This window comes from Larus michahellis, chromosome 2, assembly GCF_964199755.1.
Source record: "Larus michahellis chromosome 2, bLarMic1.1, whole genome shotgun sequence".
Taxonomy (NCBI): Eukaryota; Metazoa; Chordata; class Aves; order Charadriiformes; family Laridae; genus Larus; species Larus michahellis.
In genome coordinates this window covers 169294148-169321938 of record NC_133897.1, presented here as the reverse complement: position 1 = coordinate 169321938, position 27791 = coordinate 169294148, and the positions used below count along the sequence as shown (strand labels likewise).

General features: G+C 63.7%; 3 protein-coding genes across 6 annotated transcripts; 1 reads left to right on the top strand and 2 right to left on the bottom strand.

Annotated features, from left to right (window-relative positions):
• The first annotated feature begins 55 nt into the window (after positions 1-55).
• On the top strand, positions 56-10024 carry LOC141739882 (alanine aminotransferase 1-like). 4 transcript variants are annotated; one of them, XM_074578038.1, is made up of 10 exons: positions 56-590; positions 706-814; positions 2982-3115; positions 3237-3480; positions 4517-4596; positions 4679-4815; positions 4915-5086; positions 6081-6231; positions 7508-7620; positions 9034-10024. In XM_074578038.1, the coding sequence occupies exons 1-10, from the start codon at positions 471-473 to the stop codon at positions 9250-9252; spliced, it is 1479 nt and encodes a 492-aa protein (XP_074434139.1). In that variant the 5' UTR covers positions 56-470; the 3' UTR covers positions 9253-10024. The 4 variants fall into 4 exon arrangements, with proteins under 4 accessions (XP_074434139.1, XP_074434140.1, XP_074434141.1 ...); XM_074578039.1 differs by having other exon boundaries at positions 59-590; positions 9055-10024; XM_074578040.1 differs by having other exon boundaries at positions 59-590; positions 6076-6231.
• LOC141739881 (uncharacterized) lies at positions 9746-13599 on the bottom strand. Its single transcript, XM_074578036.1, has 10 exons — positions 12649-13599; positions 12373-12533; positions 11997-12282; positions 11750-11910; positions 11310-11595; positions 11063-11223; positions 10689-10974; positions 10426-10586; positions 10037-10322; positions 9746-9899 (listed from the first exon to the last, which is right to left on the bottom strand). The coding sequence occupies exons 1-10, from the start codon at positions 13197-13199 to the stop codon at positions 9746-9748; spliced, it is 2493 nt and encodes an 830-aa protein (XP_074434137.1). The 5' UTR covers positions 13200-13599.
• Positions 13600-13887: 288 nt separating this feature from the next.
• RECQL4 (RecQ like helicase 4) lies at positions 13888-27651 on the bottom strand. Its single transcript, XM_074578035.1, has 25 exons — positions 27561-27651; positions 26984-27017; positions 26578-26687; positions 25825-25968; positions 24847-25559; positions 24382-24481; positions 23735-23864; positions 23387-23503; positions 22924-23064; positions 22727-22819; positions 22469-22605; positions 22215-22298; positions 21873-22061; positions 21582-21764; positions 18289-18478; positions 17270-17544; positions 17023-17160; positions 16606-16768; positions 16389-16518; positions 16051-16223; positions 15764-15950; positions 15479-15644; positions 15211-15319; positions 14964-15081; positions 13888-14057 (listed from the first exon to the last, which is right to left on the bottom strand). The coding sequence occupies exons 1-25, from the start codon at positions 27642-27644 to the stop codon at positions 14021-14023; spliced, it is 3945 nt and encodes a 1314-aa protein (XP_074434136.1). The 5' UTR covers positions 27645-27651; the 3' UTR covers positions 13888-14020.
• Positions 27652-27791: the final 140 nt, after the last annotated feature.

The following is a 27791-nucleotide window of genomic DNA, read 5'->3' as shown; positions in this document are numbered from 1 at the left end:
CCTTGTCACCCTCGCCGTCACCCACCCCTTTCCCCACCCCTATCACCCGCCCCGTCACCCTCCTCGTCACCCTCCTCCTCGTCACCCACCCCCATCACCCACCCCGTCACCCTCCTCCTCGTCACCCACCCCTTTCCCCACCCCTTTCCCCACCCCATCACCCTCCTCGTCACCCACCCCTTTCCCCACCCCGTCACCCTCCTCGTCACCCACCCCTGTCACCCACCCCTTTCCCCACCCCGTCACCCTCCTTGTCACCCTCCTCCTCGTCACCCACCCCTGTCACCCTCCTCCTCGTCACCCACCCCCCTCCCTACCCCTATCACCCGCCCCGTCACCCTCCTCGTCACCCACCCCGTCACCCACCCCTTTCCCCACCTCGTCACCCTCCTCGTCACCCTCCTCGTCACCCACCCCTGTCACCTGCCCCCCCCCCCCCCCCCCCGTCCCCTGGCATTTTTCCCGCCGCCATGGCGGCGCAGGGGCCGGGGGCCCCATGGGTGCCAAGGCGGGTGCCCGGCGTCCCCGCCGACTGCAGCAGCGACGACGCTCACGCCGTGGGCCGGGGCCCGTTGCCCGTCCTGCGCCAGGTACCGCCGCCCACGGGGACCCGTCCCCGTCCCCCCCCCAACCCCAGCCCGGGATGTGTCACAGCCCCCTACTCTGTGTCCCCCCCCGCAACCTCTTCCCCTTCCCCAACCCAAGGTGGCGGCCGCCTGCGTTTGCCCCCAGCTGCTGGGCGACCCCGCGCTGCCCGAGGTTGCCCGGCGGCGGGCGCGACGCGTCCTGGGGGAGATGGACGCCGGCAACATCGGTAGGGTCCGGCGGCGTCTCCGTACGGGGGGGGGGCCTGGCCAGAGGGTGGGGGGCTCGGGGTCACCTTGGCCATGGTTTAGAGGGTGTTTTTTTTGGGGGGAGGGGGGATTGGGGGGGGGACCTGGCATGGCTTGCGGGGTGTCCGGTACAGCCCATGGGGTGCCGGCGTGATCTATGGGGTGTCCAGCCCCATAGGGTGCCCCAGTGTGATCTATGGGGTGTCCACTCCCACAGGGTGTCTCAGCACAGACCATGGGGTCCCGGCATGATCTATGGGGTGTCCAGCCCCATAGGGTGCCCCAGTGTGATCTATGGGGTGTCCAGCCCCATAGGGTGCCCCAGTGTGATCTATGGGGTGTCCAGTCCCATAGGGTGCCCCAGCAGAGCCCATGGGGCCCCTGCAGGATCTATGGGGTGTCCAGCCCCATAGGGTGCCCCAGTGTGATCTATGGGGTGTCCAGTCCCATAGGGTGCCCCAGCAGAGCCCATGGGTTCCTCCAGGATCTATGGGGTGTCCAGCCCCATACGGTGCCCCAGCGTGATCTATGGGGTGCTCAGCCCCACAAGGTGTCCCAGCACAGCCCATGGGGCCCCTGCAGGATCTCTAGGGTGTCCAGCCCCACAGGGTGTCCCAGCACAGCCCAGGGGGTGCTGGCATGATCTATGGGGTGTCCAGCCCCATAGGGTGCCCCAGTGTGATCTATGGGGTGCCCAGTCCCATAGGGTGCCCCAGCATGATCTATAGGGTGCCCAGCCCCACAGGGTGTCCCAGCACAGCCCATGGGGTGCTGGCATGATCTATGGGGTGTCCAGCCCCATAGGGTGCCCCAGTGTGATCTATGGGGTGTCCAGTCCCATAGGGTGCCCCAGCAGAGCCCATGGGTTCCTCCAGGATCTATGGGGTGTCCAGCCCCATACGGTGCCCCAGCGTGATCTATGGGGTGCTCAGCCCCACAAGGTGTCCCAGCACAGCCCATGGGGCCCCTGCAGGATCTCTAGGGTGTCCAGCCCCACAGGGTGTCCCAGCACAGCCCAGGGGGTGCTGGCATGATCTATGGGGTGTCCAGTCCATAGGGTGGCCCTGCAGGATCTATAGGGTGTTCAGTCCCACAGGGTGTCCCAGCACAGCCCATGGGGTCCCTGCAGGATCTATAGGGTGTCCAGCCCCATAGGATGGCCCTGCAGGATCTATAGGGTGTCCAGTCCCATAGGGTGGCCCTGCAGGATCTATGGGGTGTCCAGTCCACAGGGTGCCCCAGCAGAGCTCATGGGGTTCCTGCAGGACCTATGGGGTGCCCAGCCCCACAGGGTGTCTCAGCACAGACCATGGGGTCCCAGCATGATCTATGGGGTGCCCAGTCCCATAGGGTGGCCCAGCATGATCTATAGGGTGCCCAGCCCCACAGGGTGTCCCAGCACAGCCCACGGGGTGCTGGCATGATCTATGGGGTGTCCAGTCCATAGGGTGTCCCTGCAGGATCTATAGGGTGTTCAGTCCCACAGGGTGTCCCAGCAGAGCCCATGGGGTCCCTGCAGGATCTATAGGGTGTCCAGCCCCATAGGATGGCCCTGCAGGATCTATGGGGTGTCCAGTCCACAGGGTGCCCCAGCAGAGCCCATGGGGTTCCTGCAGGACCTATGGGGTGCCCAGCCCCACAGGGTGTCTCAGCACAGACCATGGGGTCCCAGCATGATCTATGGGGTGCCCAGTCCCATAGGATGCCCCAGCATGATCTATAGGGTGCCCAGCCCCACAGGGTGTCCCAGCACAGCCCATGGGGTGCTGGCATGATCTATGGGGTGTCCAGCCCCATAGGGTGCCCCAGCATGATCTACAGGGTGCCCAGCCCCACAGGGTGTCCCAGCACAGCCCATGGGGTGCTGGCATGATCTATGGGGTGTCCAGCCCCATAGGGTGCCCCAGCATGATCTATAGGGTGCCCAGCCCCAGAGTATGGCCCTGCGTGATCTATGGGGTGCCCAGTCCCATAGGCTGCCCCCGTGAAGCCCACGGGGCCCCCAACGCCAAGGGGTGCCCAGTGACAGCCCCATGGGGTGCCCCTTCCCGGCGAGGCCACGGAGGGAGGTGGGGGGGGGGGGGGGCCGGGCGGTGGGGGTCTGGCGGGATTTGGGGCGCTGGGGAGCTGCCGTGTCCCCGTCCCCAGGGGGCTACAACCACGAGCACCGGGGGCTGGGGGTCCCCGCCAGGGTGGCCCGTTTCCTTCAGCGCCGCGACGCCGGCGTCCCCTGTCACCCCCGCAACGTCGTCCTCTGCAGCGGCACCTCCAGCATCCTCCCGGTGAGTCCCCGGCCCCATTCCGGGGTGGGGGGCGGGGGGGAGGTGGGGGGGAAGGATGCGTGTCCCCACGCCGGACACCATCCAGCCCCCCAACTCTCATCCCCGTCCCCCACAATCCCAGTTCGTGCTGTCGCTGCTGGTGGATGCGGGGTCGGCAGTGGCCACGGGGGTGCTGGTGCCGGTGCCGGGCCCCCCGCTCCTCGGGGGGGCCACGGGGCTGGCGGGGGCCGTGGCCGTGCCGTACCCGCTGGACGAGGAGCGGGGCTGGGCCGTGGACGGCCGGGCGGTGCGGGAGGCGCTGCGGCGGGCGCGGGACACCTGCCACCCCAAGGTGCTCTGCGTCGTCAACCCCGGCGACCCCACGGGTGAGTCGGGGCAGGGATCCCCATCCTCATCCCATCCCCATCCCCATCATCTCCCATCCCATCTCCACCCCCATCCCCATCCATCCCATCCCCATCCCCTTTCCCATCCCCATTCCCATCATCTCCCATCCCCATCCCCATCCCATCTCCACCCCCATCCCATCCCCATCCCCATCATCTCCCATCCCCATCCCATCCCATCCCATCCCCTTTCCCATCCCATCTCCACCCCCATCCCCATCCCATCCCCTTTCCCATCACCATCCCTCCCCATCCCATCGCCATCCAATCCCCATCCACATCATCTCCCATCCCCATCCCCATCATCTCCCATCCCCATCCCCATCCCATCTCCATCCCATCCCCTTCCCCATCCCCATCATATCCCATCCCATCCCCATCCCATCCCATTCGCATCATCTCCCATCCCCATCCCCATCCCATCCCCATCCATCCCCATCCCATCCCCATCCCCATCCCATCTCCACCCCCATCCTATCCCCATCATCTCCCATCCCATCCATCTACATCCCATCCCCATCCATCCCCATCCCATCCCATCCCCATCATCTCCCATCCCCATCCCATCTCCCCCCCATCCCCATCCATCCCATCCCCTTTCTCATCCCCATCCATCCCCATCCCATCGCCATCCAATCCCCATCCCCATCCCATCCCATCCCATCCCTATCCCCATCCCATCTCCACCCCCATCCACATCATCTCCCATCTCCACCCCGATCCCCATCCATCCCATCCCCATCCCCATCCCATCCCCTTTCCCATCCCCATCCCCATCATCTCCCATCCCCATCCCATCCCCATCCCATCCCCATCCCCATCATCTCCCATCCCATCTCCACCCCCATCCCCATCCATCCCATCCCCATCCCATCCCGATCCCCATCATCTCCCATCCCCATCCCATCTCCACCCCCATCCCATCCCCTCCCCATCCGCAACCCCTCCCCTCCCCGTGCCTCAGTTTCCCCACCCACCCGGGGGGACGACACACCGGTGGGCTCCCCCCCGGCAGGGCACGTGCTGAGCCGGCAGAACATGGAGGACGTCGTGCGGCTGGCGGCCGAGGAAAACCTCCTGCTGCTGGCGGACGAGGTGGGTGATGGTGGGGGGCCGGGGGGGAGGGGGGCGGCCGTGCCCCCCCCACCCCGCTCCCGCTCAGCCCCGGGTGCCGCAGGTGCAGCAGGAACGAGCCTTCCTCCCCGGCCGCCCCTTCCTCTCCTTCAAGCGGGTGCTGTGGGAGATGGGGACCCCGCTCAGCTCCGCCGTCCAGCTCGTCTCCTTCTACTCCCTCTCCAAAAGCGTGGCCGGCGAGTGAGTGCCGGCGGCGCCGGGGAAGCCAGGGAGGTGGGGGGGAGACGCCGTGGGGCGGTGGGTGGCGGGGGATGAGGAGGAGCTCTGTGTCCCCCCCAGGAGCGGTTTCCGCGCGGGGTTCCTGGAGCTGGTGAACGTGGAGGAAGGCGTCACGCTGCCCTTCCAGCTGGCCCAGTCCATCCCCCGGCCCTGCGTCCTGGGGAGGATCCTGCTGGACGTCCTCATGGACCCGCCGGATGAGGGGGATCCCATCCAGCAGGCCCTGGAGGAGGTGAGAGATGGAGCATGTGCCCCATCCCCACCCCAATCCCATCCCCATCCCCATCCCAATCCCATCCCCATCTCAATTCTCATTCCCATCATCTCCCATCCCAATCCCATTCCCCATCCCATCCCTTCCCCATCCCAATCCTCATCCCCATCATCTCCTATCTCAATCCCACCCCATTCCCCATCCCACCCCGTCTCAATCCTCATCCCCATCATCTCCCATCCCCATCTCATCCCCATCATCTCCCATCTCAATCCCACCCCATTCCCCATCCCCATCCCATCCCGATCCCATTCCCACCCCAATCCTCATCCCCATCATCTCCCATCTCAACCTCACCCCATCTCCCATCCCCATCCCCACCCTACCCTATCCCCATTCCATCCCATTCCCCATCGCATCCCCACCGCATCCCCATCCCCATCCCATCCCTATCCCCGTCATCTCCCATCCCCATCCCCATCCCATTTCCACCCCCATCCCCATCCATCCATTCCCATTCCCATCCCATCCCCATCATCTTCCATCCCCATCCCCGTCCCATCTCCATCCCCATCCCATCCCCACCCCCATCATCTCCCATCCCATCCCCATCCCCATCCCATCTCCACCCCCATCCCCATCCATCCATTCCCATTCCCATCCCATCCCCATCATCTTCCATCCCCAACCCCTCCCCATCATCTCCCATCTCAATCCCACCCCATTCCCCATCCCCATCCCATTCCCATCATCTCCCATCCCAATCCATCCCATCCCATCCCCATCCCATCCCCATCATCTCCCATCCCATCCCCATCCATCCCCATCCCATTTCCATCATCTCCCATCCCATCCCCATCTATCCCCATCCCATCCCCATTCCCATCATCTCCCATCCCCATCCCATCCCCATCCCCACCCCAATCCTCATCCCCATCATCTCCCATCTCAATCCCACCCCATTCCCCACCCCATCCCATCCCAATCCCAATCCCATCCCACCCCAGCACAGGCAGGGGCTGCTCCGGGACCTGGCCCACAACGCCCGGCTGGTGCAGGAGGTGCTGGGCCGGGCCCCCGGCATCCGCTGCCGGCCCGTGCAGGGGGGTGCCCGCGCCTTCCCCCGCATCCAGCTCCCGCCCCGCGCCCAGCGCCAGGCCCGGGTGAGCGCCCGGGGGACGGGGAGGTGGGGAGGGGACACCCCCGGGGTGCGGGGCCGCGGGGAGCAGGGCGGGATGGGGACGGGAGCCATCCCGGGGACGTGGGACGGTGTGGGAGTGTGGGGAACCCTGCGGTGTGGGGCGTCCTGGGGACGTGGGACACCATCAGAGATGGGACACGGTGGGAGATGGGGCAACCATGGGAGATGGGACACCGTGGATTATGGGACATCCTGGGGACATGGGACATCTTGGGGACTTGGGAGAAGCCAGAGCATGGGGAACGTTGGGGACAGGAGCCATCCCAACGATGTGGGACACCCTGAGAGTGTGTGGAGCCCTGCGGTGTGGGGCGTCCTGGGGACATGGGACACCATCAGAGATGGGACACCATGGAAATAAAGGGCATCTTGGGGATGTGGGACATCTTGGGGACCTGGGACAAGCCATAGCGTGGGGAATGTTGGGGACAGGAGCCATCACGGGGACATAGGACAACCTGGTAGTGTGTGGAACCCTGTGGTGTGGGGCGTCCTGGGCACCTGGGACATCTTGGGAGATGGGACACGTTATGAGTACAGGGCATCCTGGGGACATGGGGCATCCTGGGGACATGGGACAGTGTAGGAATGTGGGAAACCCTGCGGTGTAGGGCATCCTGGGATCCTGGGACACCGTGGGAGATGGGACACCTTGGAGTATGGGGCATCTTGGGGACGTCGGACGTCCTGGGGGCGGGAGCCATCCTGGGAATATGGGGCACCCTGAGAGTGTGGGGAACCCTGTGGTGTGGGGCGTCCTGGGGACGTGGGACATCATGGGAGATGGGACACTGTGGGAGATGCAACAACCGTGGGAGATGGGAAACCTTGGAGTATGGGACATCCTGGGGACATGGGACATCTTGGGAGATGGGACAACCATGGGAGATGGGACATCCCGGGGACATGGGACAAGCCAGAGCATGGGGAATGTTGGGGACAGGAGCCATCCTGGGGATGTGGGACACCCTGAGAGTGTGGGGAACCCTGCGGTGTGGGGCTTCCTGGGGACTTGCGACACCATGGGAGGTGGGACACCGTGGGACTACAGTGCATCTTGGGGACACGGGGCATGGTGGGGACAGGAGTGATCCCAGGGATGTGGGACAGCGTGGGTGTATGGGGCATCTTGGGGACACGAGCCATTCCAAGGACATGGGACACCACGGGAGTGTGGGGAACCCTGGGGCCACGGGGCACCCTGGGGACAGGGTGACCCTCCCCTCTCTTGTCCCCAGGCGTTGGGCCTGGAGCCCGATGTCTTCTTCTGCCAGAAGCTGCGGGAGGCGACGGGGATCACGGTGGCCCCGGGGAGCCAGTTTGGGCAGCCGGAGGGCACCCACCACATCGTGTAACTTGGGGGGGTTGGGTGGGGGGCAGGGAGTGGGGGGGGCTCAGGGGGAGGTGGGATTGGAGACACTCCATCGTGTTGTCCTGAGGGCCCTCTGCCCCATCCCTGGCCTGCCCCACCCTTGTCACTGTACCTGTACAGATCTCATCCATCTCCATCCCCATCCATCCTCCCCATCTTCATCCCCCATCATCCCCATCCATCATCTCCATCTCCATTCATCATCCCCATCTCCATCCCCATCCCCCATCATCCCCATCCATCCTCCCTATCTCCATCCCCCATCATCCACATCCCCACCCATCATCTCCATCCCCATCCATCGTCTCCACCTCCATCCTCCACCATCTCCATCCTCATTCCCACCCATCACCTCCACCCCCATCTCCATCCCCATCCATCATACCCATCCCCCCCCATCATACCCATCTCCATCCCCCCCCATCATACCCATCTCCATCCCCCCCCATCATACCCATCTCCATCCCCCATCATCCCCATCCCCACCCATCATCTCCATCTCCATCCCCATCCATCATCTCCATCTCCATCCCCATCCATCCTCCCCATCTCCATCCCCATCCATCCTCCCCATCTCCATCCCCATCCATCCTCCCCATCATCCCCATCCCCGTCCATCATCTCCATCCCCATCCATCCTCCCCATCTCCATCCTCCATCATCCCCATCCATCCTCCCCATCTTCATCCCCCATCATCCCCATCCCCATCTCCATCCCCATCCATCCTCCCCATCATCCCCATCCATCATCCCCATCTCCATCCTCCATCATCCCCATCCATCCTCCCCATCTCCATCCCCCATCATCTCCATCCCCATCCCCACCCATCTTCTCCACCCCCATCTCCATCCCCATCATCCCCACCCATCATCTCCCTCTTCATCCCCATCCATCATCCACACCCATCCTCCATCATCCCCATCCCCACCCATCATCCCCATCCCCATCCCCATCCCCACCCATCATCCCCATCCCCATCCCCACCCATCATCTTCATCCCCATCTCCATCCCCCATCCCCATCATCTCCATCCCCACCCATCATCTTCATCCCCATCTCCATCCCCCATCCCCATCATCTCCATCCCCACCCATCATCTTCATCCCCATCTCCATCCCCACCCATCATCTTCATCCCCATCTCCATCCCCACCCATCATCTTCATCCCCATCTCCATCCCCCATCCCCATCATCTTCATCCCCATCTCCATCCCCCATCCCCATCCCCACCATCTCCACCATCCCCATCTCCACCATCTCCACCATCCCCATCTCCACCATCTCCACCATCCCCATCTCCACCATCCCCACCATCCCCACCATCCCCACCATCCCCACCATCCCCACCATCTCCACCATCCCCATCTCCAATGTCCACGTCGCCTCCCCAGTTGTCCCCTCTCCCCCGCCAGGCTGTCTCTGCTGCCACCGGCCGCGATGCTGGAGCAGATCCTGCTCGCCCTCACCCGCTTCCACGCCGCCTTCCTGCGCCAGTTCTCCTGACGCTGCCGCCCTGCCGGAACCCACCGCCGCGGCGTCCCGGGGTGGGGGGGGACACACGTGGCTGCACCGGGGGGAGCCCAAGGAAAGGCACAAATGGCAGACGGTGACCATGGCAGCATTTATTGTCACCGCCACGAGGGGCGTCCGATACCATGGGGACCCAATCCGGCTTCGGAGGAGACCCCCCGCGGTGTGGCCAGATCCTGGCTGATGGCCCACGGCTGAGCCCCGGTGACATGGGGTGGCTTTGGGACATTCCTCCAGTCCCCTTGGAGACAATTCTGCCCGGCCCCGGGAGCAGCGAGACCACCTGAACTTTGAGGTGGCCCCAGAAGATGCACTACGGGGTGGGAGCGTGGCCCCTGGAGACCCATGGGGACACCCATGGGGACACCCATGGGGACACCCATGGCAGGGGACATCCATGTCCTCGTTGGCTCCATCATGGGGTGGGAGCGGTCCCTGTGCCACCTCCAGCCAGAGGTGGCCATGGAGAAGGGACAGCATCCCATGGGACACGGGTGACAGGGAGGGGACGGGGACAAAGAGGGGTGGCACGGGGAAGGGGGGGACACCAGCGCCGTCCCCGTGAGCCCCCCTTCAGAGCTCGGGGACGCCGCCATAGACCTCCACCTCGCAGAGCGCCAGCTGCTCCTCCCGCCCGGGGACGGTGACGGTGACGTAGCGACCCTGCAGCCCGTGGCAGCAGACGGTGCTGAGCGACCCGGGGCCGGCGTCCGTGATGGTGCCGCAGCTGCCGGAGAGGAAGAGGAGACGAAGTTCAGGAGATGGTGGATGCCGATGTCGCCAAAAAAAAAAAAAAAAAAAAAAAAAATCACCGGGATTTTGCTGCCACCCCCTTAAAAATCCTGCCACGTTTCCGGAGCTCACATGGGGTTGTCCTTGCCGCGTTCGCCCGGCGCATCCCCGACGTGGACCTGCGCTCCCCGCAGCCGTTCCCAGCAGCAATCCTGCCGGTTCTTCACCACCACGGCCGCCACCGCCCGCCGCCCGCCCAGGTCCACGCTCCACCAGGGCTCTCGTTCCCGGCGCGTGTGGCTACAGGAACCGCGTTGCCAAATCCCGTCCCGGTTACCGTCTACCGCCTTGGAGGCCAGGCCGGAAGGGTTGGAGGTGGAGGATTGCGTCGCCCGCTGCTCCCGCGCCACGTTGGGGGCTGCAAAGAGGGCGAGGGGAGGGGGTGGGCGCCGCCGTGGCCGAGGAGAAGATGTTTTGGGGATGATGGGGGGCGGGGGGTGGAATCTCCGCCGGCGCCTCACCTCCGGGCAGCGGGGCGCAGCCTTGCCGGATCACCTCCACCTCGCACAGCGCCAGAGCGTCCTCCCGGCCGGGGATGAGGATGGAGACGTAACGACCGCGAAGGCCGTGGCAGCAGACGGTGCTGAGGGAACCGGGGCCGGCGTCCGTGATGATGCCGCAGCTGCCGGGAGAAGAAGGAGGAGGAGGAGGAGGAGGAGGATGATGATGAGCCGGCGCTGTGGCGGCAGAAATGCCGGCGGTGCTGACGGGGTGTTGGGCTCACACGGGGTTGCGGCGGCCGCGGTCGACCAGGGAATCGCCGACGTGGACCTGGGCGCCCTTCAGCCTCTCCCAGCAGCAGTCGAGGCGGTTCTTCACCACCACGGCGTAGACGAGGTGCCGGCGGCCAAGATCCACGCGCCACCAGGGCTCCGGCTCCTCCAGGGTGTGGGCGCAAGAGCCGTGTTCCCAGTTGCCGTCCCTGTTCCCATCCACGGCGTTGGCGGCGCCGCTGGTGGCATCCAGCAGGGAGGACTGGGTGGCCGGGCGACCCAAGGCCACGTTGTGGGCTGCGGGGGACAGGCGGGTTGGGGCTGACGTGTCCCCAAAAAATGCCTTCCCGGTGTCATCCTTCCCCCCCCCACCAAGCCCGCTCACCGCCGGGCAGCGCGGCGCAGCCCTGCTCCACCACCTCCACCTCGCACAGGCTCAGCCGCTCCTCCCGGCCGGGGACGGTGATGGTGACGTAGCGGCCGCGCAGCCCTCGGCAACAGACGGTGCTGGTGGAGCCGGGCCCGGTGTCCGTGATGGTGCCGCAACTGCCGGGGAGGGAGGAGGAGGAGGATGATGAGCGAGGCACCGAAGAAGCGGCCGTGCACGGCAGGGCCGGCGCGGCGACACTCACACGGGGTTGTTGGTGCCGTGGCCGGCGAGGGAGTCCCCGACGTGGACGCGGGCGCCCTTCAAGCGGTGCCAGCAACAATCCAACCGGTTTCTCACCACCACGGCCGCCACGGCGCGGGGTCGGCCCAGGTCCACTGTCCACCACGGCTCCGGTTCCCTCTGGGTTTGGGAGCAGGAGCCGTGGTGCCAGTTACCATCCCGGTTCCCATCCACGGCGTTGATGGCGCTGCCGAGGCGGCCGGCGGTGGAGGACTGTGCCACCGGGCACCGCAGGGCCAGGTTTTGGGCTGGGGGGGGACACACCAGGGGGATGGTGACAGCGGCAGGGACCAAATCCCCCCCTGCGGTTCTCAGGGAGGTCAGCGCTCGCCGGTGGCCACGCGGCACGCGCCGGCAATTTGCCCATGGGGACGGGAGGGGGTGCCGCCTTTCGGTCCTTACCGCCAGGCGGGGGGACGCAGCTCTGCGCCGTCACCTCCACTTCGCAGAGGACGAGGAAATCCTCCCGGCCGGGGATGATGATGGAGACGTAACGACCCGGCAACCCGTTGCAGCAGACGGTGGTGGTGGAGCCGGGGCCGGTGTCCAAGATGGCCCCGCAGCTACCGGGAGGGGAAAGAGTCACGGCTACCACCGGCGGGGAAAGTCCCGCGCCGCGCCGGGGGACCTCGCCGGGGACCCCACTCACACGGGGTTACGCTTGCCGTGGTCGGCCAGGGAGTCCCCGACGTGGACCTGGGCGCCGAGGAGGCTCTGCCAGCAGCAGTCGCGGCGGTTGGTGACGGCGACGGCGTAGACGAGGTGCCGGCCACCCAGGTCCACGCGCCACCACGGCTCCGGTTCTTTCTCGGTGTGGGAGCAGGAGCCCCGTTCCCAATCGGCGTCGCCATTCCCATCCACGGCGTTGGCGGCCAAGCTGATGTCGTTCCGCGTGGACGACTGGGCCACGGCGCGGCCCCGCGCCACGTTGGGGGCTGCAATTACCGAAGGGAGCGTGGCACGAAGCTGCCGGCTCCGGTTGCCACCCTGCCGGCCCCCTGCCCTGCCCCCGGTGAGCCCCTCACCTCCGGGCAGCGGGACGCAGCCCTGCAGCACCACCTCCACCTCGCACAGCACCAACGCGTCCTCCCGGCCGGCGAGGAGGACGGAGACGTAGCGACCCTGCAGCCCGGCGCAGCAAACGGTGCTGAGCGACCCGGGGCCGGCGTCTGTGATGGTGCCGCAGCTGCCGGGGAGGAAGAGACGAAGTTCAGGAGATGGTGGACGCCGGCGTCGCCTAAAAAATCACCGGGATTTCGCTGCCACCCCCTTAAAAATCCCGCCACGTTTCCGGGGCTCACATGGGGTTGTCCTTGCCGCGTTCGCCCGGCGCGTCCCCGACGTGGACCTGCGCTCCCCGCAGCCGTTCCCAGCAGCAATCCTGCCGGTTCTTCACCACCACGGCCGCCACCGCTCGCCGCCCGCCCAGGTCCACGTTCCACCAGGGCTCCCTTTCCGACAGCGTGCGGGAGCAGGAACCGTGTTGCCAAACCCCGTCCCGGTTGCCGTCCACCGCGTTGGCGGCGATGCTGATGTTGGGGAAGACGGAGGACTGGCTGGCCGGGCGCCCCAGCGCCGCGTTATAAGCTGCCGAGGTGGGGGGTGGCCACAGCCCATCACCGAGACGTCCCGGCCAGGTTTCATCCCACCGGGAGCTGCCTCGTGGACGGGGCCACCGGTGAGGACGGGCGAAGGGTTGGGACTCACCAGCCGGCGGGAGGACGCAGCCCTGGGTGGCCGCATCCTGCACCAGGACCTCGCCGAGCAGCAGCAGAGCCCAGGGCAGGGCCATGGCGGGGGGGCTGCGGAGGACGGGGACTACCCTGATCCCTGGGGAGAAGGTCCCATCCATGGGGAGAAGATCCCATCCACGGGGAGAGGGTCACGACCCCCCCGATCCCTGGGGAGAAGATCCCATCCACGGGGAGAGGGTCCCGACCCACCCTGATCCCTGGGGAAAAGATGCCATCCATGGGGAGAAGATCCTGACCCACCCTGATCCCTGGGGAGAAGGTCCCATCCCTGGGGAGAAGGTCCCGACCCACCCTGATCCCTGGGGAGAAGGTCCCATCCCTGGGGAGAAGGTCCCGACCCCCCCTCATCCACGGGGAGAGGGTCCCGACCCCGCCTCATCCCTGGGGAGAAGATCCCGACCCCCCCTCATCCCTGGGGAGAAGGTCCCATCCACGGGGAGAGGGTCCCGACCCCCCCTCATCCCTGGGGAGAAGGTCCCATCCACGGGGAGAGGGTCCCGACCCACCCTCATCCCTGGGGAGAAGGTCCCATCCACGGGGAGAGGGTCCCGACCCACCCTCATCCCTGGGGAGAAGGTCCCATCCACGGGGAGAAGATCCCGACCCACCCTGATCCCTGGGGAGAAGGTCCCATCCCTGGGGAGAAGATCCCGACCCACCCTGATCCCTGGGGAGAAGGTCCCATCCCTGGGGAGAAGATCCTGACCCACCCTCATCCCTGGGGAGAAGATCCCATCCCTGGGGAGAAGATCCCAACCCATCCTGATCCCTGGGGAGAAGGTCCCGACCCACTCTCCGGGGAGTATCCCGAGCCCACCAGTCCCACCACTGGCGCTTACCACGAGACGCACCGGTGACGGAAGGCCGGCGAGTCCCCGCTGCTGTCCCCTTTTCCGACGCTCCGGCCACCGGCGGACCCTCACCGCCTCCCTCCTCCGGCACGCCGCCGGGAAAACCTAAAAAAGGAAGAGGATGAGGAGGAAAGCTCCGGCGCCGCAGCCAGCCCTCGGCTCGTGCCGCGAGCCGACGTTTCCGAGGAGGAGGAGGAGGAGAGATGGAGGAAGAGATGGAGGAAGGCCGTGTGGCGTGGGGAGGGCAGGGGCTGGGGGCCCCCAGTGCCACCAGTTAACGTTTAAAAGGGTTTTGGCACCGCGCTGGGGCGGTTGCCGCGACGCCACACCTTCCCCCCCCCCCTCAACCCGGCACGGGACGGCGCGTCCCGCCCCAGCCCGGCGCCGGGAGGAAACTGGGGCGTGAAGTTCTCCAGTTGGAAACCACTTTTCCACCCTTGGGAAGCTTTGGGGTCGCCCACGAGCTGCTGCCGGGGGCAAAACCCAAACTGGTTGTGGGGGGGTGGGGGGGGGGAGGGGAAGGCTTCACCCTCCCCGGAGCTCCCCCGAGAGCTGGGTGCTGGGGGGGGGGGGCGGGGAAGAGCACCCAATTTTGGGGGGAAAGGGGGACAAGCGGGGCTGGCTGCTCCGGCTCCTCGCCGTCACGCTGCGGCGACGCAGATAGTGGCGGGGGGGGGGGGGGGGGCCAGAGCTGCGGCAGCGCCCCCCAGCACCCTCCCGGTGACGGTCCCCCCCGCCCCCGCCCCGGCCCCGCATTCACACCCCAGGCGCAATAAAAATAATAATAAAAAAAACCCCCCGAAACGAACAAAAAAAACCCCCTAAAAGTCAGTGCCCTTTATTAATTCCAGAATAAAATCCAGAGAGACATCCCCATCGGCGCACGGAAAAGCTCGTCCCAGGCGGGGGGCACGTCGGCGGGGGGCCCCGCGGTGACATCCAGCGTGGCACGGCTGTCCCTCGGCATAGGCGAGGTGGCCCCCCCCGCCGTGCCCCCCTCTTGCCCCTCACCTGCCGGCCAGGATCTCCTCGGTGGCCAGGCGGGTGAGGCGGTGGAAATCCAAATGGAGATATTTCCTCCAGAACCGACGGTCGCTGCCGTAAACTTGGGCAGGGAAACAAGGGCTGCCTGCGGGAAGCCGGGAGAGAAACGCCCCCACCGCCCCCCCCAAGTCCCGGGTTAGGAGGGAAAGGATACGGAAAGCACCGGAGCCGGGGTAGAATAAAATCCGGTTCGGCGTCCCGAGCCTTCTCTTACCGATGCCGTGAAATATCCTGGCGACGGCTCTGCCGGAGAACTTCTCGTCTTGGCGGATGGCGAGGAAATGACGGATGTCGGCGCGGATCTGGCTCTCCCATTCCCGCAGCTGCGAAGGACGCGGCGGGGCGGGGGGGTGTGTGTTACATCCCTCCTCTTCCTCACCCCAAACCCCATCCCCGGTCTAAAGGGGAACGGCCGCGGACCCAGAAATACCGGCCGACCCTCAGAGCCGGAAACGGCTCCCAATAAAAGTGGATTTGCTCACTTCGGCGGTGCCGAGATCTTCCTCCTCCTCTTCCTCCTCCTCCTCCTCGCAGCCACGCTCCGCGGCCGGGTCCTTCTCGAAGTAGTCCTTGAGCAGAGCCTTCAGGCGGGAGCTCCTCTCCTCCTCTTCCTCCGCAGGGTGAGGGCCGTAGGTCCGGAAGGCCACGCTGCGCCCCAGTGGTCAACCTCCTCCCCTTCCCAGTACCAAAACTGGTCCCAAACTGGGAGGGAGGGGAGGGTGGGCCACCACACAGAGGGATCCGCAGGGATCGGGTGGTTTTCTCACCTCTGGAAGGCCCGGAAGCAGGCGCGGAGTTGGCCAAGAGCCGTCTTCTCCCGGGCCACCACCCTTCGGTGGAGGAAGTCGCAGACGGAGTCCAGCTCCTGGTCACTGAGGTCACCGTAGACGCGGAGATGGAAGGACAAGTCTCCAAATTCCACCAGGACCCCGCTCTTCCCTTCCTCGCTGCCGCCTTGAAGGCGCCAAGAGCTGGTTGAGCCGATGCCCACCGAGATCCGGCGTCCAGCGAGATGCGGAGGCCAAGATTTCTCCGGCCCGGAAGAACCCGGTACCTTGGCGCAACCGCGAATCCCACTGGAGTTGGCGCAGGTTGCGTTTCACCAGCGGCACTTCCCACCCCATGGAATCGCTCAACGAGACCACGTCGAATTCCAAGGAGCTGGCGGCACCGTGATCCCTCCCTGCCAGGCGCTCCCGGGCCAGGAAAACGGCGACGGGGGGAGAGCTGAGGGCGGGAAACACCAAAAAAACCCGCTGCTGCCGTGGCTCACAGCTTGATTTTTTTTTTTTTTGGTCACCTCCAACGGCCACCAGCGCCGCGGCGGGGGCTCCCACCCGGCACAGGGAAGGCCGTGGCGTTGCCGGCGGTGCCCCACGGCGCGGTTCTAACCTCCGCGCCACAGCCCGCAGCTGCCGGGGTCCCCCGTAGCACCGCAGGCGGCAGGAGGAGTAGGTGGGAGGCAGCAGCTCCAGCCAACGCCGCGGGTGCAGCTCCAGGTAGCACAGGAGGGTCTCGATTCCTGCGGGAGAGGATCCCCCGTGATCCCCTTCGGATCTCCTCCGCCGGCTTCGCTCGGGGGATCTTTCCCCCCCGCCCCCCGCCTCACCTTCTTCCCGGATATCCAGGGACTCCACGGTTTGTTGGACGGGGATGGCTCGCTCGTGCTTGTAGCACGCCCGCCGCCCGCTCTGCCTCGCCGCGCCGCCGTCCTCCTCCTCCTCCTCTTCCTCCAAGAGCTCGGCCACCTCGGCGTCCTCCGCCTCGCGGTCCTGCGAGGGACGTGTCACCCGTTAAAGGTTCCTTTTGGGATCATCCCAACTCCTCTCCCGCCCCTTCCTGGCCGGATCCTCCCCCTCGCCCCGGCTCCGCTGCTCCCCAGCTTTCCCTCAATCCATTTAACCTCCCCCAAACGCAGCCCGGCCAACAATTAAAAAGCGTTTTCCCACCACGTTAGCTCGTTAATTAACGAGTTTAAGGAGCTGGGGAAAAGCACGGGAGCGAAGCCCTCGGCCCCTTCCCTCACCCCGGCGACGTCCCGGCGTTTCCGTTGCAGCTCCAGGCACTTGCAAGGAGAGAAAACCTTCTCCACCAGCTTCTTGACGGTGAAAAAATCCACCGCGTCGCCGTAAACGTGGCGCCGCAGCTCGTGGAGATCCCCACCCTGAGGAGACAGCGGGGAGGTTCGGAGAAACACACACCCCCCCAAAAATTTAAGGGAAACCCCCCCGGAAATTTAGGGGGAAACACCTCCCTTAAACCAAGGAGTTTACCTCCGGGTCTAAGAAGAGATGGCAGTGAGCCGGCTCGCCGTCTCGCCCGGCCCGGCCGATCTCTTGCACGTAACTCTCGAAATTTTTGGGCATGTTGTAATGCACGACGCCGCGGACGTCGGCTTTATCCAAGCCCATGCCGAAAGCCACGGTGGCCACCACCACCCGGAGCCGGCCGCTCATAAAGCTCTTCTGGACGCGGCGCCGTTCGGCGGCGGATAGGCCGGCGTGGTAAGCGTCGGCGATCCACTTCGGCGGCCGGCGGCCGCTCTTTGCTATAATAATAATTAAAAAAAAAAAAAAAGAGGAGGGAGAGCGGCTTAAAGGGGCTTAATTAGTGATTTTCATCCTCAAAAGCAGAGCTGCTAATTAAATCAGGGCTGGAAACGAGCGGTAAACGCCGCCTGGGTAGAAATTAGCCCCGGGTAAGGGGCGCTGAGGGCGAGGAGCGGCGTCGGCAAAAAGGGGCGGGCGCTCTCCTCGTGAGCCGCCGAAAAGTCGTCAAGCTCCGGTGGGTTTGGAAGCGGGACGGGCGGGTGCTCGCCCGGCTTCGGCGAACAAAGCGGGAGGAGGACGGCCGGGGCCAAACGCTTCCAAGCGAAGCGGAGCTCGGCTCCCCGTGGCGGGTTTTGAGGGAGAACAAAGAGTCCAAGCTAGCAGGTTTGGAAAGAAAAAAAAAAAAAAACACCAAAAAAAAAAAAAAAAACACTCCGGAAAGCCGGAAAATGAAGGCTCCCTGCGCACTAAACCCAACATGGAGCCTTATTAACGATGGCTAATTAGCATCCGGCGTGGATTTTTTTTTTTTTCCCTCCTTGTGACAGCCAATAAAGTCCAGTTGAAAAGCCGGGAAAAGATAAATCTGCGCCCGGATGAAGCGGACAAAGGAGGCAGACACCTCCACGGAAGAGTCCCACAAGCACGGCTCATTCCCTAGGGATTCTCCGTTCCCGCGTGGATTCACCGGCAGGGACATTTTTGGGCTCACGCTCCTTTCCGAGAGGAAAAGTGTCACCTACCCTTCGTTTTTTTCCTTTGGGCAGCGTCTTGCTTCGGCTCTTCGATTCCCGAAGGTTCCTTGAGCGGAATTCCTTGGAGGCAGGTTCGGATGAGGGCCGCGATTCGCGCCGTCTCTTCCCGCCGGGTGCAGTAGACGATGACGGAGTCCAAGAGCCCGAAACGCTCCCCTTGCAGCAGGGAGATGAGGGCCTACGGGCAGAGAAACAGAGGGGTGGCCAAGGTGCTCCCCCCCCTAGAAAGGCCCGGGGTGTCTTTCGTCCTACAAGATCCGCCCCGAATCCAGCGCGACGGCCACAAATGGTCAACGCGGCTTGGTAAATCCCCGTTCGGCCGCTTCCAAGAGCGGGAAGTTATTATTGGGAGCGATCAACGCGGGTTCGCCAAGGTTAAATCACGCGGGACCCATCTCCTGGCCTCCTACGGCGTTCTAACCTACCCCCCCCCCCCGGCCCCACCCAGGGGTCAATCCTGGGACCGGTTTAACGTATTCATCGACCACCCGGACGAGGGGACTACGCTCAGCAAGTTCGCTGATGATACCGAAGCGGGTCGGGGTGGCTGACACCCCAGAGGGCCGTGCCGCCATCCAGCGTGACCTGGACGGGCTGGAGAGCCGGGCGGAGAAGAACCTCAGGAGGTTCAACGAGGACAAGCGGAGGGTCCTGCACCCGGGGAGGAAGAACGTCAGGCGCCAGTATAGGTTAGGGGTGGACCTGCCGGCAAGCGGCTCCGAAGACAAGGATCTGGGGGCCTTGGTAGGCAGTAAATTATCCGCCAGGCAGCAACGTGCCCTTGTCGCCAAGAAGGCCAACGGAAGAGCGTGGCCAGCAGGTCAAGGGAGGTCATTCTCCCCCTCTGCTCTGCCCTTGGCGAGGCCACGACTGGAATTCTGCCTCCAGCTCCGGGCTCCCCGGTTCAAGGGAGACAGGGAACGACTGGAGAGAGTCTGGTGTCGGGCAACAAAGATGACGGAGGGATTGGAGCGTCTCCAATCTAGGAGGAAAGGCTGGGAGAGCTGGGACTCTTTAGCCTGGAGAAGAAAAGGCCAAGGGGAGACCTTATTAAACGTCGACAAGTTGCATCCCCAAGAGAAAGGAATCGGCCAAGGGACGCAGGAGACCTGCATGGTGGAGCAAGGAGCTTCTGGAAGAGCTCAAGCGGAAGAAGGAAGTCTACAATAAGCGGAAGAAGGGACTGACCCCTCCGGAGGATTACAAGAACGCCGCCAGAGCGTGCAGGGATGAAACAAGGAAAGCCAAGGCCGCCTTGGAATTAAACCTGGCCGGGGATGTCCAGCGCAACGGGAAGGGCTTCTACAAGTACATTGGTCGCAAAAGGAAGACCAGAGAAGTTGCGGGCCCACCAGCTGAACGAGACAGGAGCCATAGGGACGGAGGATGCGGAGAAGGCGGAGTCGCCGAATGCCGCCTTTGCTTTGGTCTTTACTGCTCGGCCCAGCCCTCAGGAGTCCCAGGCATTGGGGGAAGTAACGGGGAAAGAAGACGACTTCCCTTGGGTTGAGGAGGATGGAGTGAGGGATCAATCAGACATTCACGAGTCCACGAGCCCCGAGGGAGCTGGCGGAAGTCACTGCTGGGCCGCTCTCCACCATCTTTGAAAGGTCCCCGAGAACAGGCGAGGCGCCTGAGGACCGGAGGGAAGCCAACGTCACTCCAGTCTTCAAAAAAGGCAAGAAGGAGGAGGCGGGGAACTACAGGCCGGTCAGCGTCACCTCCGTCCCTGGGAAGGTGATGGAACAGCTCGTTCTGGGCGTCATCTCAAGGCATATGGAGGAAAAGAAAGCTATTCAGAAGTACTCAACGTGGATTCACCAAGGGGAAATCATGTCTGACTGATCTGATAGCCTTCTGCGACGGCGTGACTGGGTGGAGAGATGAGGGGAGGGCGGTAGATGTGGTCTGCCTTGACTCAAGCAAGGCGTTCGACGCGGTCTCCCACAGCATCCTCATAGGGAAGCTTAGGAAGAGTGGGTTAGACGAATGGCCAGTGGGGTGGACAGAGAACTGGTTGAAAGACAGAGCTCAGAGGGTGGTGACTGGGGACACAGGGTCTCGTTGGAGGTCAGTGACGAGTGGTGTTCCCCAGGGGTCAGTACTGGGTCCCGTCCTCTTCAATATCTTGCATCGATGACCCGGATGAGGGGACAGAGGGCACCCTCAGCAAGTTTGCCGATGGCACAAAGCTGGGGGGGGGATGGCTGACACACCGGAAGGCCGTGCCGCCATCCAGAGAGACCTGGACAGGTTGGAGATCTGGGCAAAGAGGAACCTCATGAAATTCAACAAGGGCAAGTGCAGGGTGCTGCCCCTGGGGAGGGACAACCCCCCGCACCGGGACAGGTTGGGGGTGACCCGCTGGAGAGCAGCTCGGTGGGAAGAGACCTGGGAGTCCTGGGGGACAACGGGATGACCGTGAGCCAGCGATGGGCCCTCGTGGCCAAGGAGGCCAATGGCATCCTGGGGGGCATCAAGAAGAGCGTGGCCAGCAGGTGGAGGGAGGTCATCCTCCCCCTCTGCTCTGCCCTGGGGAGGCCACACCTGGAGTGCTGGGTCCAGTTCTGGGCTCCCCGGATGAAGAAGGACAGGGAACTGCTGGGGAGGGGACAGCAAAGGGCTACCAAGGTGCTGAGGGAATGGAACACCTCTCTGATGGAGAAAGGCTGAGGGATTTGGGTCTCTTCAGGCTGGAAAAAAGACGGCTGAGGGGGGACCTTATCAACGCTGATAAATACTTCAAGGGGGGATGTCAGGAGGATGGGGCCAGGCTCTTCTCAGTGGTGCCCGGGGACAGGACAAGGGGTAACGGGCACAAACTTGAGCATCAGAAGTTCCACCTAAACATGAGGAGGAACTTCTTTCCTCAGAGGGTGGCAGAGCCCTGGCACAGGCTGCCCAGAGAGGTGGGGGAGTCTCCAACTCCGGAGACATTCCAAACCCGCCTGGACACGTTCCTGTGCCACCTGCTGTGGGTGCCCCTGCTCTGGAAGGGGGTTGGGCTGGGTGATCTCCAGAGGGCCCTTTCCAACCCTATGGTTCTACGAAAACTTCTTTACGTTGAGGGTGACAGAGCACTGGAACAGGCTGCCCAGGGAGGGTGTGGAGTCCCCTTCTCTGGAGACTTTCAAGACCTGCCTGGATGCAGCCCTGAGGGATGTGCTCCGTGCTTTAGCAGGGGAGTTGGACTGGATGATCTCTAGAGGTCCCTTCCAACTCTGAAAAATTCCGTGATTCCGTGAAATCTGACGGTTTTAGGCCCCTTCCCTCTTCCTTACCTGATCCCTGTCCCTGTCCATGGAGACGGAGAGGCGCAGGTTTGGTGGCACGGCGGCGGACCGCACCGTTATCCCTTCCTCCGGTGGGATGCCGAGGTGTTGGGCCACGTCCCGCGCCGTGGCCAGGGTGGCCGTCGCCGTCAGCCCCAGGAAGCACCGCACACCCAGGCGATCCCGGAGAACCTGCCGAGAGGAAGTGGTGGTGGTGGGGAATAAAATGCAGGAGCCTGACGTTCCCCTCCTCACTGGCTTCCCTCGGGATGGGGTTTTTTTTTCCCCCCCTCCTCGCACCTTGCAGAGCCGGAGGTAACAGGGACGGAAATTGTGGGACCACTCGGAGACGCAGTGAGCTTCGTCGATGCAGGCGAAGGCCACGGGCGGCAAGCGATCGGCGGCGGGCAGGCAGCCGAATCCCGATCCGCTTCCGCCCACTAAAGCCTCGGGAGAGAGCAGCAGCACCTGCACCTCGCCCTGACGCACCTGCGACGGAGCGGGGAGCACCGGATCAAGGAGGAAAAGGGAAAAATAGGGGCGATTTACCCGTTCTCCCAGGGGAATGGTCTCACCGGGATCACCGGGACACCCTCGCACGTGTGGTTCTCCCCGGAAAGTTCGGAGCCCCCAGTTCCTCACCTTTTCCATCACCGCTTCCCGCTGGCCTTTGGTCATATTGGAGTGGACGCAGACGGCTTTCAGGCACGGCGGCAACCCCGAGACCTGGAAACGAAGCCGTGTCACCCACCCGCTGGCCTGCGGGCGAAGCGGTGGGGGGGAACCCCCTTTGGACACCCACCTCCCCCCGTTTTGGGTGCGGGCGAGCCTTGAACCGCAGCAACGCGGACCCAGCAGGGATCGGGGGTGGGAGAACCGGGCGATCCGAGGGATACCTGGTCATCCATCAGGGACACCAGCGGGGAGACGACCAAGGTGACGCACTTGGAGCGTTTGTGGTAGAGGTAAGCGGGGAGCTGGTAGCAGAGGGACTTCCCCATCCCCGTCGATAACACCACCAGGGTGGACAGGCCTGGCGGGAACGAGGGGGTTGGGGGGGGACAACTTAGTTTGGGGACAAGCTGGTCACCCCCGCGCGTGGGGAAGGGATCACGGGGGAGCCCCAACCCCGGCGGGAGGGGAAACAAACCCACCCGAGAGGATCCTCATGATGGCCACCTCCTGGCCCGGGCGGAAGGAGTCGTAGCCCAAAGCCTTCAGAGCTTTAAACACCTCCTGCGGGGTGTCTGCAAGGGGAAGGACACGCAGTTTTGGGGCGGGGGGGGGGGACAGAGGGGACAAAACCCTCCCCCCTCTCCAGTTCTGCTCAGAACGCCCCGGGGAGCCATACCTCGCACCTTCCCCTCCGGCCCCAGGGCGTAGAGGGGCTCCACGGGCGCAGGGGGAGCGGGCGGCTCGTACGTCGGTCTCCACGCATCCAGGGAAGTCGTCGGCTCCGAAATCCGCTCGGATCCATCCCCTCCGCTCTCTGCTGGGGATGAAAACGGCAGTCGGAATCCGCAGGCAGCTCTTCCACCCCACCAGGAAGCACGCGCCGTGAGCCCACCAGGATTTTAAGCCGGCGTTCCCCAAAGGAAACGCATCCCCCCACCCCGTCCCGGTGCCGAAAGCACCTTCGCATCCCGGGCGAACCCTCCCGGGAGCGCAACCCAAACTTCCCACGGTGGGGCCGGGGGGGGAAAAAAAAAAAAAGAAAGGATTCCACGTCTCCGGGAGGGTTCCCGGAGCCAGCCACAGCGTGTCAGTGGAGAGCGAGGCGAACCAGCATCCCGAGGAGCCACGGGGGGCCTCACCGGCGAGCTCTCGGCAAACGCTGTTGGTCCTGCGAGCCACTTCTTCCAGCGTGGGCAGAGGGGCCTCCTCCTCTTCATCGGCGCGGTCGTTTTCCGGCGGCAGGCCAGCAGCCGGCTCTGCGGGCGAGAAGCGCATCCCTTTTCCCACTTAAATCCAGGGCGAACCAACAGCTTCGCCTTTTCACCCTCTTCCCGTAAATTATGAACCCTGAAAAATCCTTAAGCCAACACCTCGGAGAAGCCGCAGGGAGGTGGGGAAGCCCAAATGGTTCTCCCTCGTCCTTCCAGGCTCCGCTCCGGCATAGCCGGAACCAAACTCATCCCGAAATCCGACGCTCAGAGCCTTACCTCGACCCCGGCACGTCGATGCCCAGTGTCCCGTCCCGCCGCACCTGAAGCAGACGTCGGAGCTTCGGTCGAGGGATCCGCCGCCTCCTCCGAACAACTCCGCTTTCTTCTGCCACTTCTGCTTCCACACCTGGGAAAGCAGCACCGCCTCCAGTCATTTTCACACTTTTCTTTTTAAACAAAAGCATATTTTCTTGTGTTTTGGCTGCGTTTCACTGCGCCAAAGCGCTGCACAAACGCGCCAAGCTTGAAAAAAGACAAAAAGGCAATTTTCTTCCGCCTGATGCCGGCCTCCCCTAGAGATGATCCCGAAGGATTTCACATGAATTAACGGAGGAATATTAAAAAAAAATAAATATAAAAATCCTATTTTTTTGGGGGGGGGACACGCAGAGCTGAAGCTGAAAAGGCCGAGAAGTCAGGAGGGAGCTGAGCTGTGCCTCCTGCCCGCATCGTGACAGAGCTGGGGACACCTCAAAAACAAAGCTAAATGAACCGAAAAGGTAAAAACCCGGGAATTCAAAGCACAACACGAAGAGCTGGAAGAGTTTGAAACTCATCCCGGAGCGGATTAATTTGAATTTGACTAGAAATGGGTTTGGTGGTGGGGGCAGGAGGCTTTCGGTGACGCCGGGCCGGGCCGTTACCTGCTTGCGAAGGCGGTTTCCCCGCAGGGCGCAACCTCGGACGTGAGATTTCCTCTTCAGGTTGAGCCTGACGAAGTTGCCGCTTCTCTGCGGAGCTGCTCTGGGGGGGGGCAGGGGGGCGAAAATTCAGCTGGGACATCCCTCCCCCCCCCTGCCACCTACATATGGGGGCGGGGGGGCGATCGGGTCCCCATCTGGCTCCTGCCTGCGCCCAGCGGGGGTTTTGAGGGAAATCTTTAAATCTTTCATCGCTTAAAGGGAACTGAAAACTTGGGGGGGGGGGGGGGAGACAAAAAGGCACGCAGGGCATAATTACATAAGAAAATCAGGTTAAAAACCCCTCCAAAACTTATTCTTTCCCCCCTCCAAAATTCCTGACTTAAGGCAAAGGAGGAGGAATTAGGGAAAGAGCAGCTCGTCGTTGCTAAAAATTGATGGGAAAACAGGGAAGTCGGCAGGACCTACCTGGCAACGGCAGCTCTGCGGGTGGCTCTGGGCCTCTCCTCCTCCTCCTCCAACTCCCCCAGGAGGTTTTCCGAGGGATCCGACGTTTTCCCGCTCTCCTTTCGGGCTGCCACCTGCTCTTCCTCCTTCTCTTCTTCCTCCTGGCTCTGCTTCAGCCCCCCGTCAGCGCCAAACGCTCCCTCGGCCGAGCCTCGGCGGCACCGCTTGAGCTTCGTGGGAGCCACCGCACCATCTCCGCCGTCGCCGTGTCCACCACCGCCGTCTCCACGTGGCCTTTTCCTCCCGGAATCTCCCACGGATGCTCCCCTACCGTCCCCATCCTCCTGCTTCTCCTCCGTGGGGGTCCTTCCGACCTCTCTCTGTTCCCGAGCGGCACCCAGCATCGTCCCTTCGTCCCCAGGTGTCCCCTGGCATCTCCGCAGCCAGGCGGGATCCAGCGAGCCCAGTCTCCGGGCCACCGTCCGCTTCAGCTGCTGGAATTTATTCGGCGGCTGGGGCGGGGGGGGCTTCAAGCCCGCAGCGAGGATGTGGGGGGCCAGCCCCGACACTGAGGGAGGAAGGAGGAGATCTCCCGGCTCGCCTGCCTCGCTCCGCGACGCCTCCGCTGGCGCTGGGGACGCGGCTTTGTCACCTGGCCCCAAATTTGTCCGCGGCTTGGGGATATCCAGGGTCCTCCTGGGAGTCGGGGTCCTCCTCGGGGTGAGGGGTGTCTCCTACAGAGGGGGAGAAGGACAGACGGGGGTCAGATCGTCCACCAAAACGTCGCACACACACCCCCCCCCCCCAACTCCAAACCAAGCAGGACCTTCGTTCGCGTGCGTGGGTGCTCCCCACCCGCAGCTCCCATTTCGGAGCAGCCAGAGAGGGGGAAAAAAAAAAAAAAAAAAGATCAGAAGCAGCTTCTGGAGAGGAAGCTTCTGGAGAAGCAGCTTCTCCCCACACCACGGCACTTGGCGCCGATCCCCCGCCAGCCCTGACCTTGCCGGCAGCTCCCAGGTTGAATTTCAGCTTCATCCCGTAGTACTGCGCCGAGGTTTTCGGCACGGCGGGGCGGCGGCAGCTCAGCTTGGGGGTTTTGGGTTGTCGGTTCAGGTGCGCGCCCCAACAACCGGAGTCCGGCGCCTGCAATCACACCCCAAACCCATTACATCCAAACCACGAAAATCCCCAAAACCTGTTAAATCCCAGACTTTTTCAATCCAAAACCTGTGATTCCTATCCCAAACCTCTGAAAGGGGAAAGGAACCGGAGAACGAGAGCGATATTATCGTGCTGCGGTGTCTTTCACACGCGCATCCGGCACGTTTTGGGGTGAAAAACGCAGCTCTGGGGCATTTCAAACCTCAGCACAGGGGTTGGCTTAACTGTTGCCTCGTTAAGGGGCTGGTTAAAACGAGCCCCCACTTTCAGCAGCTTGAATCCAGCGAGCGAGGGATCGCGGATGTTCTGTTTCCCACCCCCCCGGCACCCTTGTACACTCTGTTTGGGGCGTTTTATTCATCCAATAGGTCAAAAAAAGGTCAAAAAAAAGGCATTACGCAGTGTTAATTAGACATTTTTCCTTGCTAAGGTTGAAGAAAACCGTTTTATAAGCGGGGAGGATGAACAGGGCTCTGTCTGCAGTCAAGGACAAAGCGTGAAGACCCTGAAGCGCTCACACCAAGGGTGAGTCTTGAGGATTCGAGGCTCCTGGAGGCAAAATCCGGGGTGAAGCCAGGGTTTTTCCGGTACCTGCTCTGTAGTCGAGGTCTCCTGGGCTGCCGGTTGGCAGGAGGGACTGAGCCGAGAGGGATCTGCCTCCTCTCTCTGCTGCTTGAGCATCTTGTACTCCTTGTAGAGCCCTGCGATAGATTGCCAAGGTTGGTTTTTTTGGCGTTTCTGGTACTTACCGGAACACCCCAGCATTTCCCATACCGGGAACCATCAATTTCTCCCACCCCCTGATGTCAAACCATCCCGATGACGAGGATCCGGCTCAGCACAAGGGGTTTTCCCCCCCCACCCCAGGAACCACCCACTGCTCCATCCCAGTGCTCCAGCTGCCCGTAGCAGGGGTCCAGCACCACCCAGGACCCTAAAACACACATCCAACCCCCCGGGGGGGGGGGGGGGGGCGGGTGACGGGGCTGGTACTCACGCCTGATGTCCTCCGGAGCCGCCTCGATGTCGGCCTGCAAGGCACAAATGTTAGAGACCGTTATTTCAGGCTAATGAACCAATTATCGCTGTTTTCTGCTACTGTAGAACGAGAAAAAGTTGTTATTTTTTGGAAAGGCCTTAAGGGGAGCCCCTATGGAGAGGCCTCGGGGGGAAGCCCTTATGGAAATGCCTTGGCGGGGGGGGGGACGACCCTTATAGAAAAGCCTTATGGGGGTGCCCCTATGGAAAAGCCTCGGGGGGGGGGCCCTATGGAAAGGCCTTGTGGGCGGGGGGAAGCCCTTATGGAAAGGCCTCGGGGGGGGGGGGGGGGGGGGGCGCTACGGAAAGGCCTTAACGGCGGGGGGCTCTAAGGAAAGGCCTTAAGGGGGGCCCTTATAGAAAGGCCTCGGAGGGAGGTGGGGGGAGCCCTGTGGAAAGGCCTCGGAAGGGGTGGGGGGGGAACGCGACCCTATGGAAAGGTCTCAGAGTGGGGGGGGAAGGGACCCTATGGAAAGGCCTCGGGGGGCTGGGCCCTCTCCCATGGGGGTCTGGATCTCCCCCCTGCCACCGGGCACCTGGCTGGGCTTCCTGCGCCGCTCCCGGAGGAAGGCCGCTTCCCAGCCCTTCAGCAGAGCCTTCACCTCCCGCTGCCGCTCCATGGTGCCCAGAGCGGGGCAGGGAGAACCCCGGGAACGGTTCCCTGGGGTTTTATGGAGGGGGGGGGTTTTGAAGCCTTCTGGGGCTCCGGGAGCCGCCCCGGAGTGGGGAACCGAGACGGCCGGGCCGCACAGCGCCGGGGGAACCCG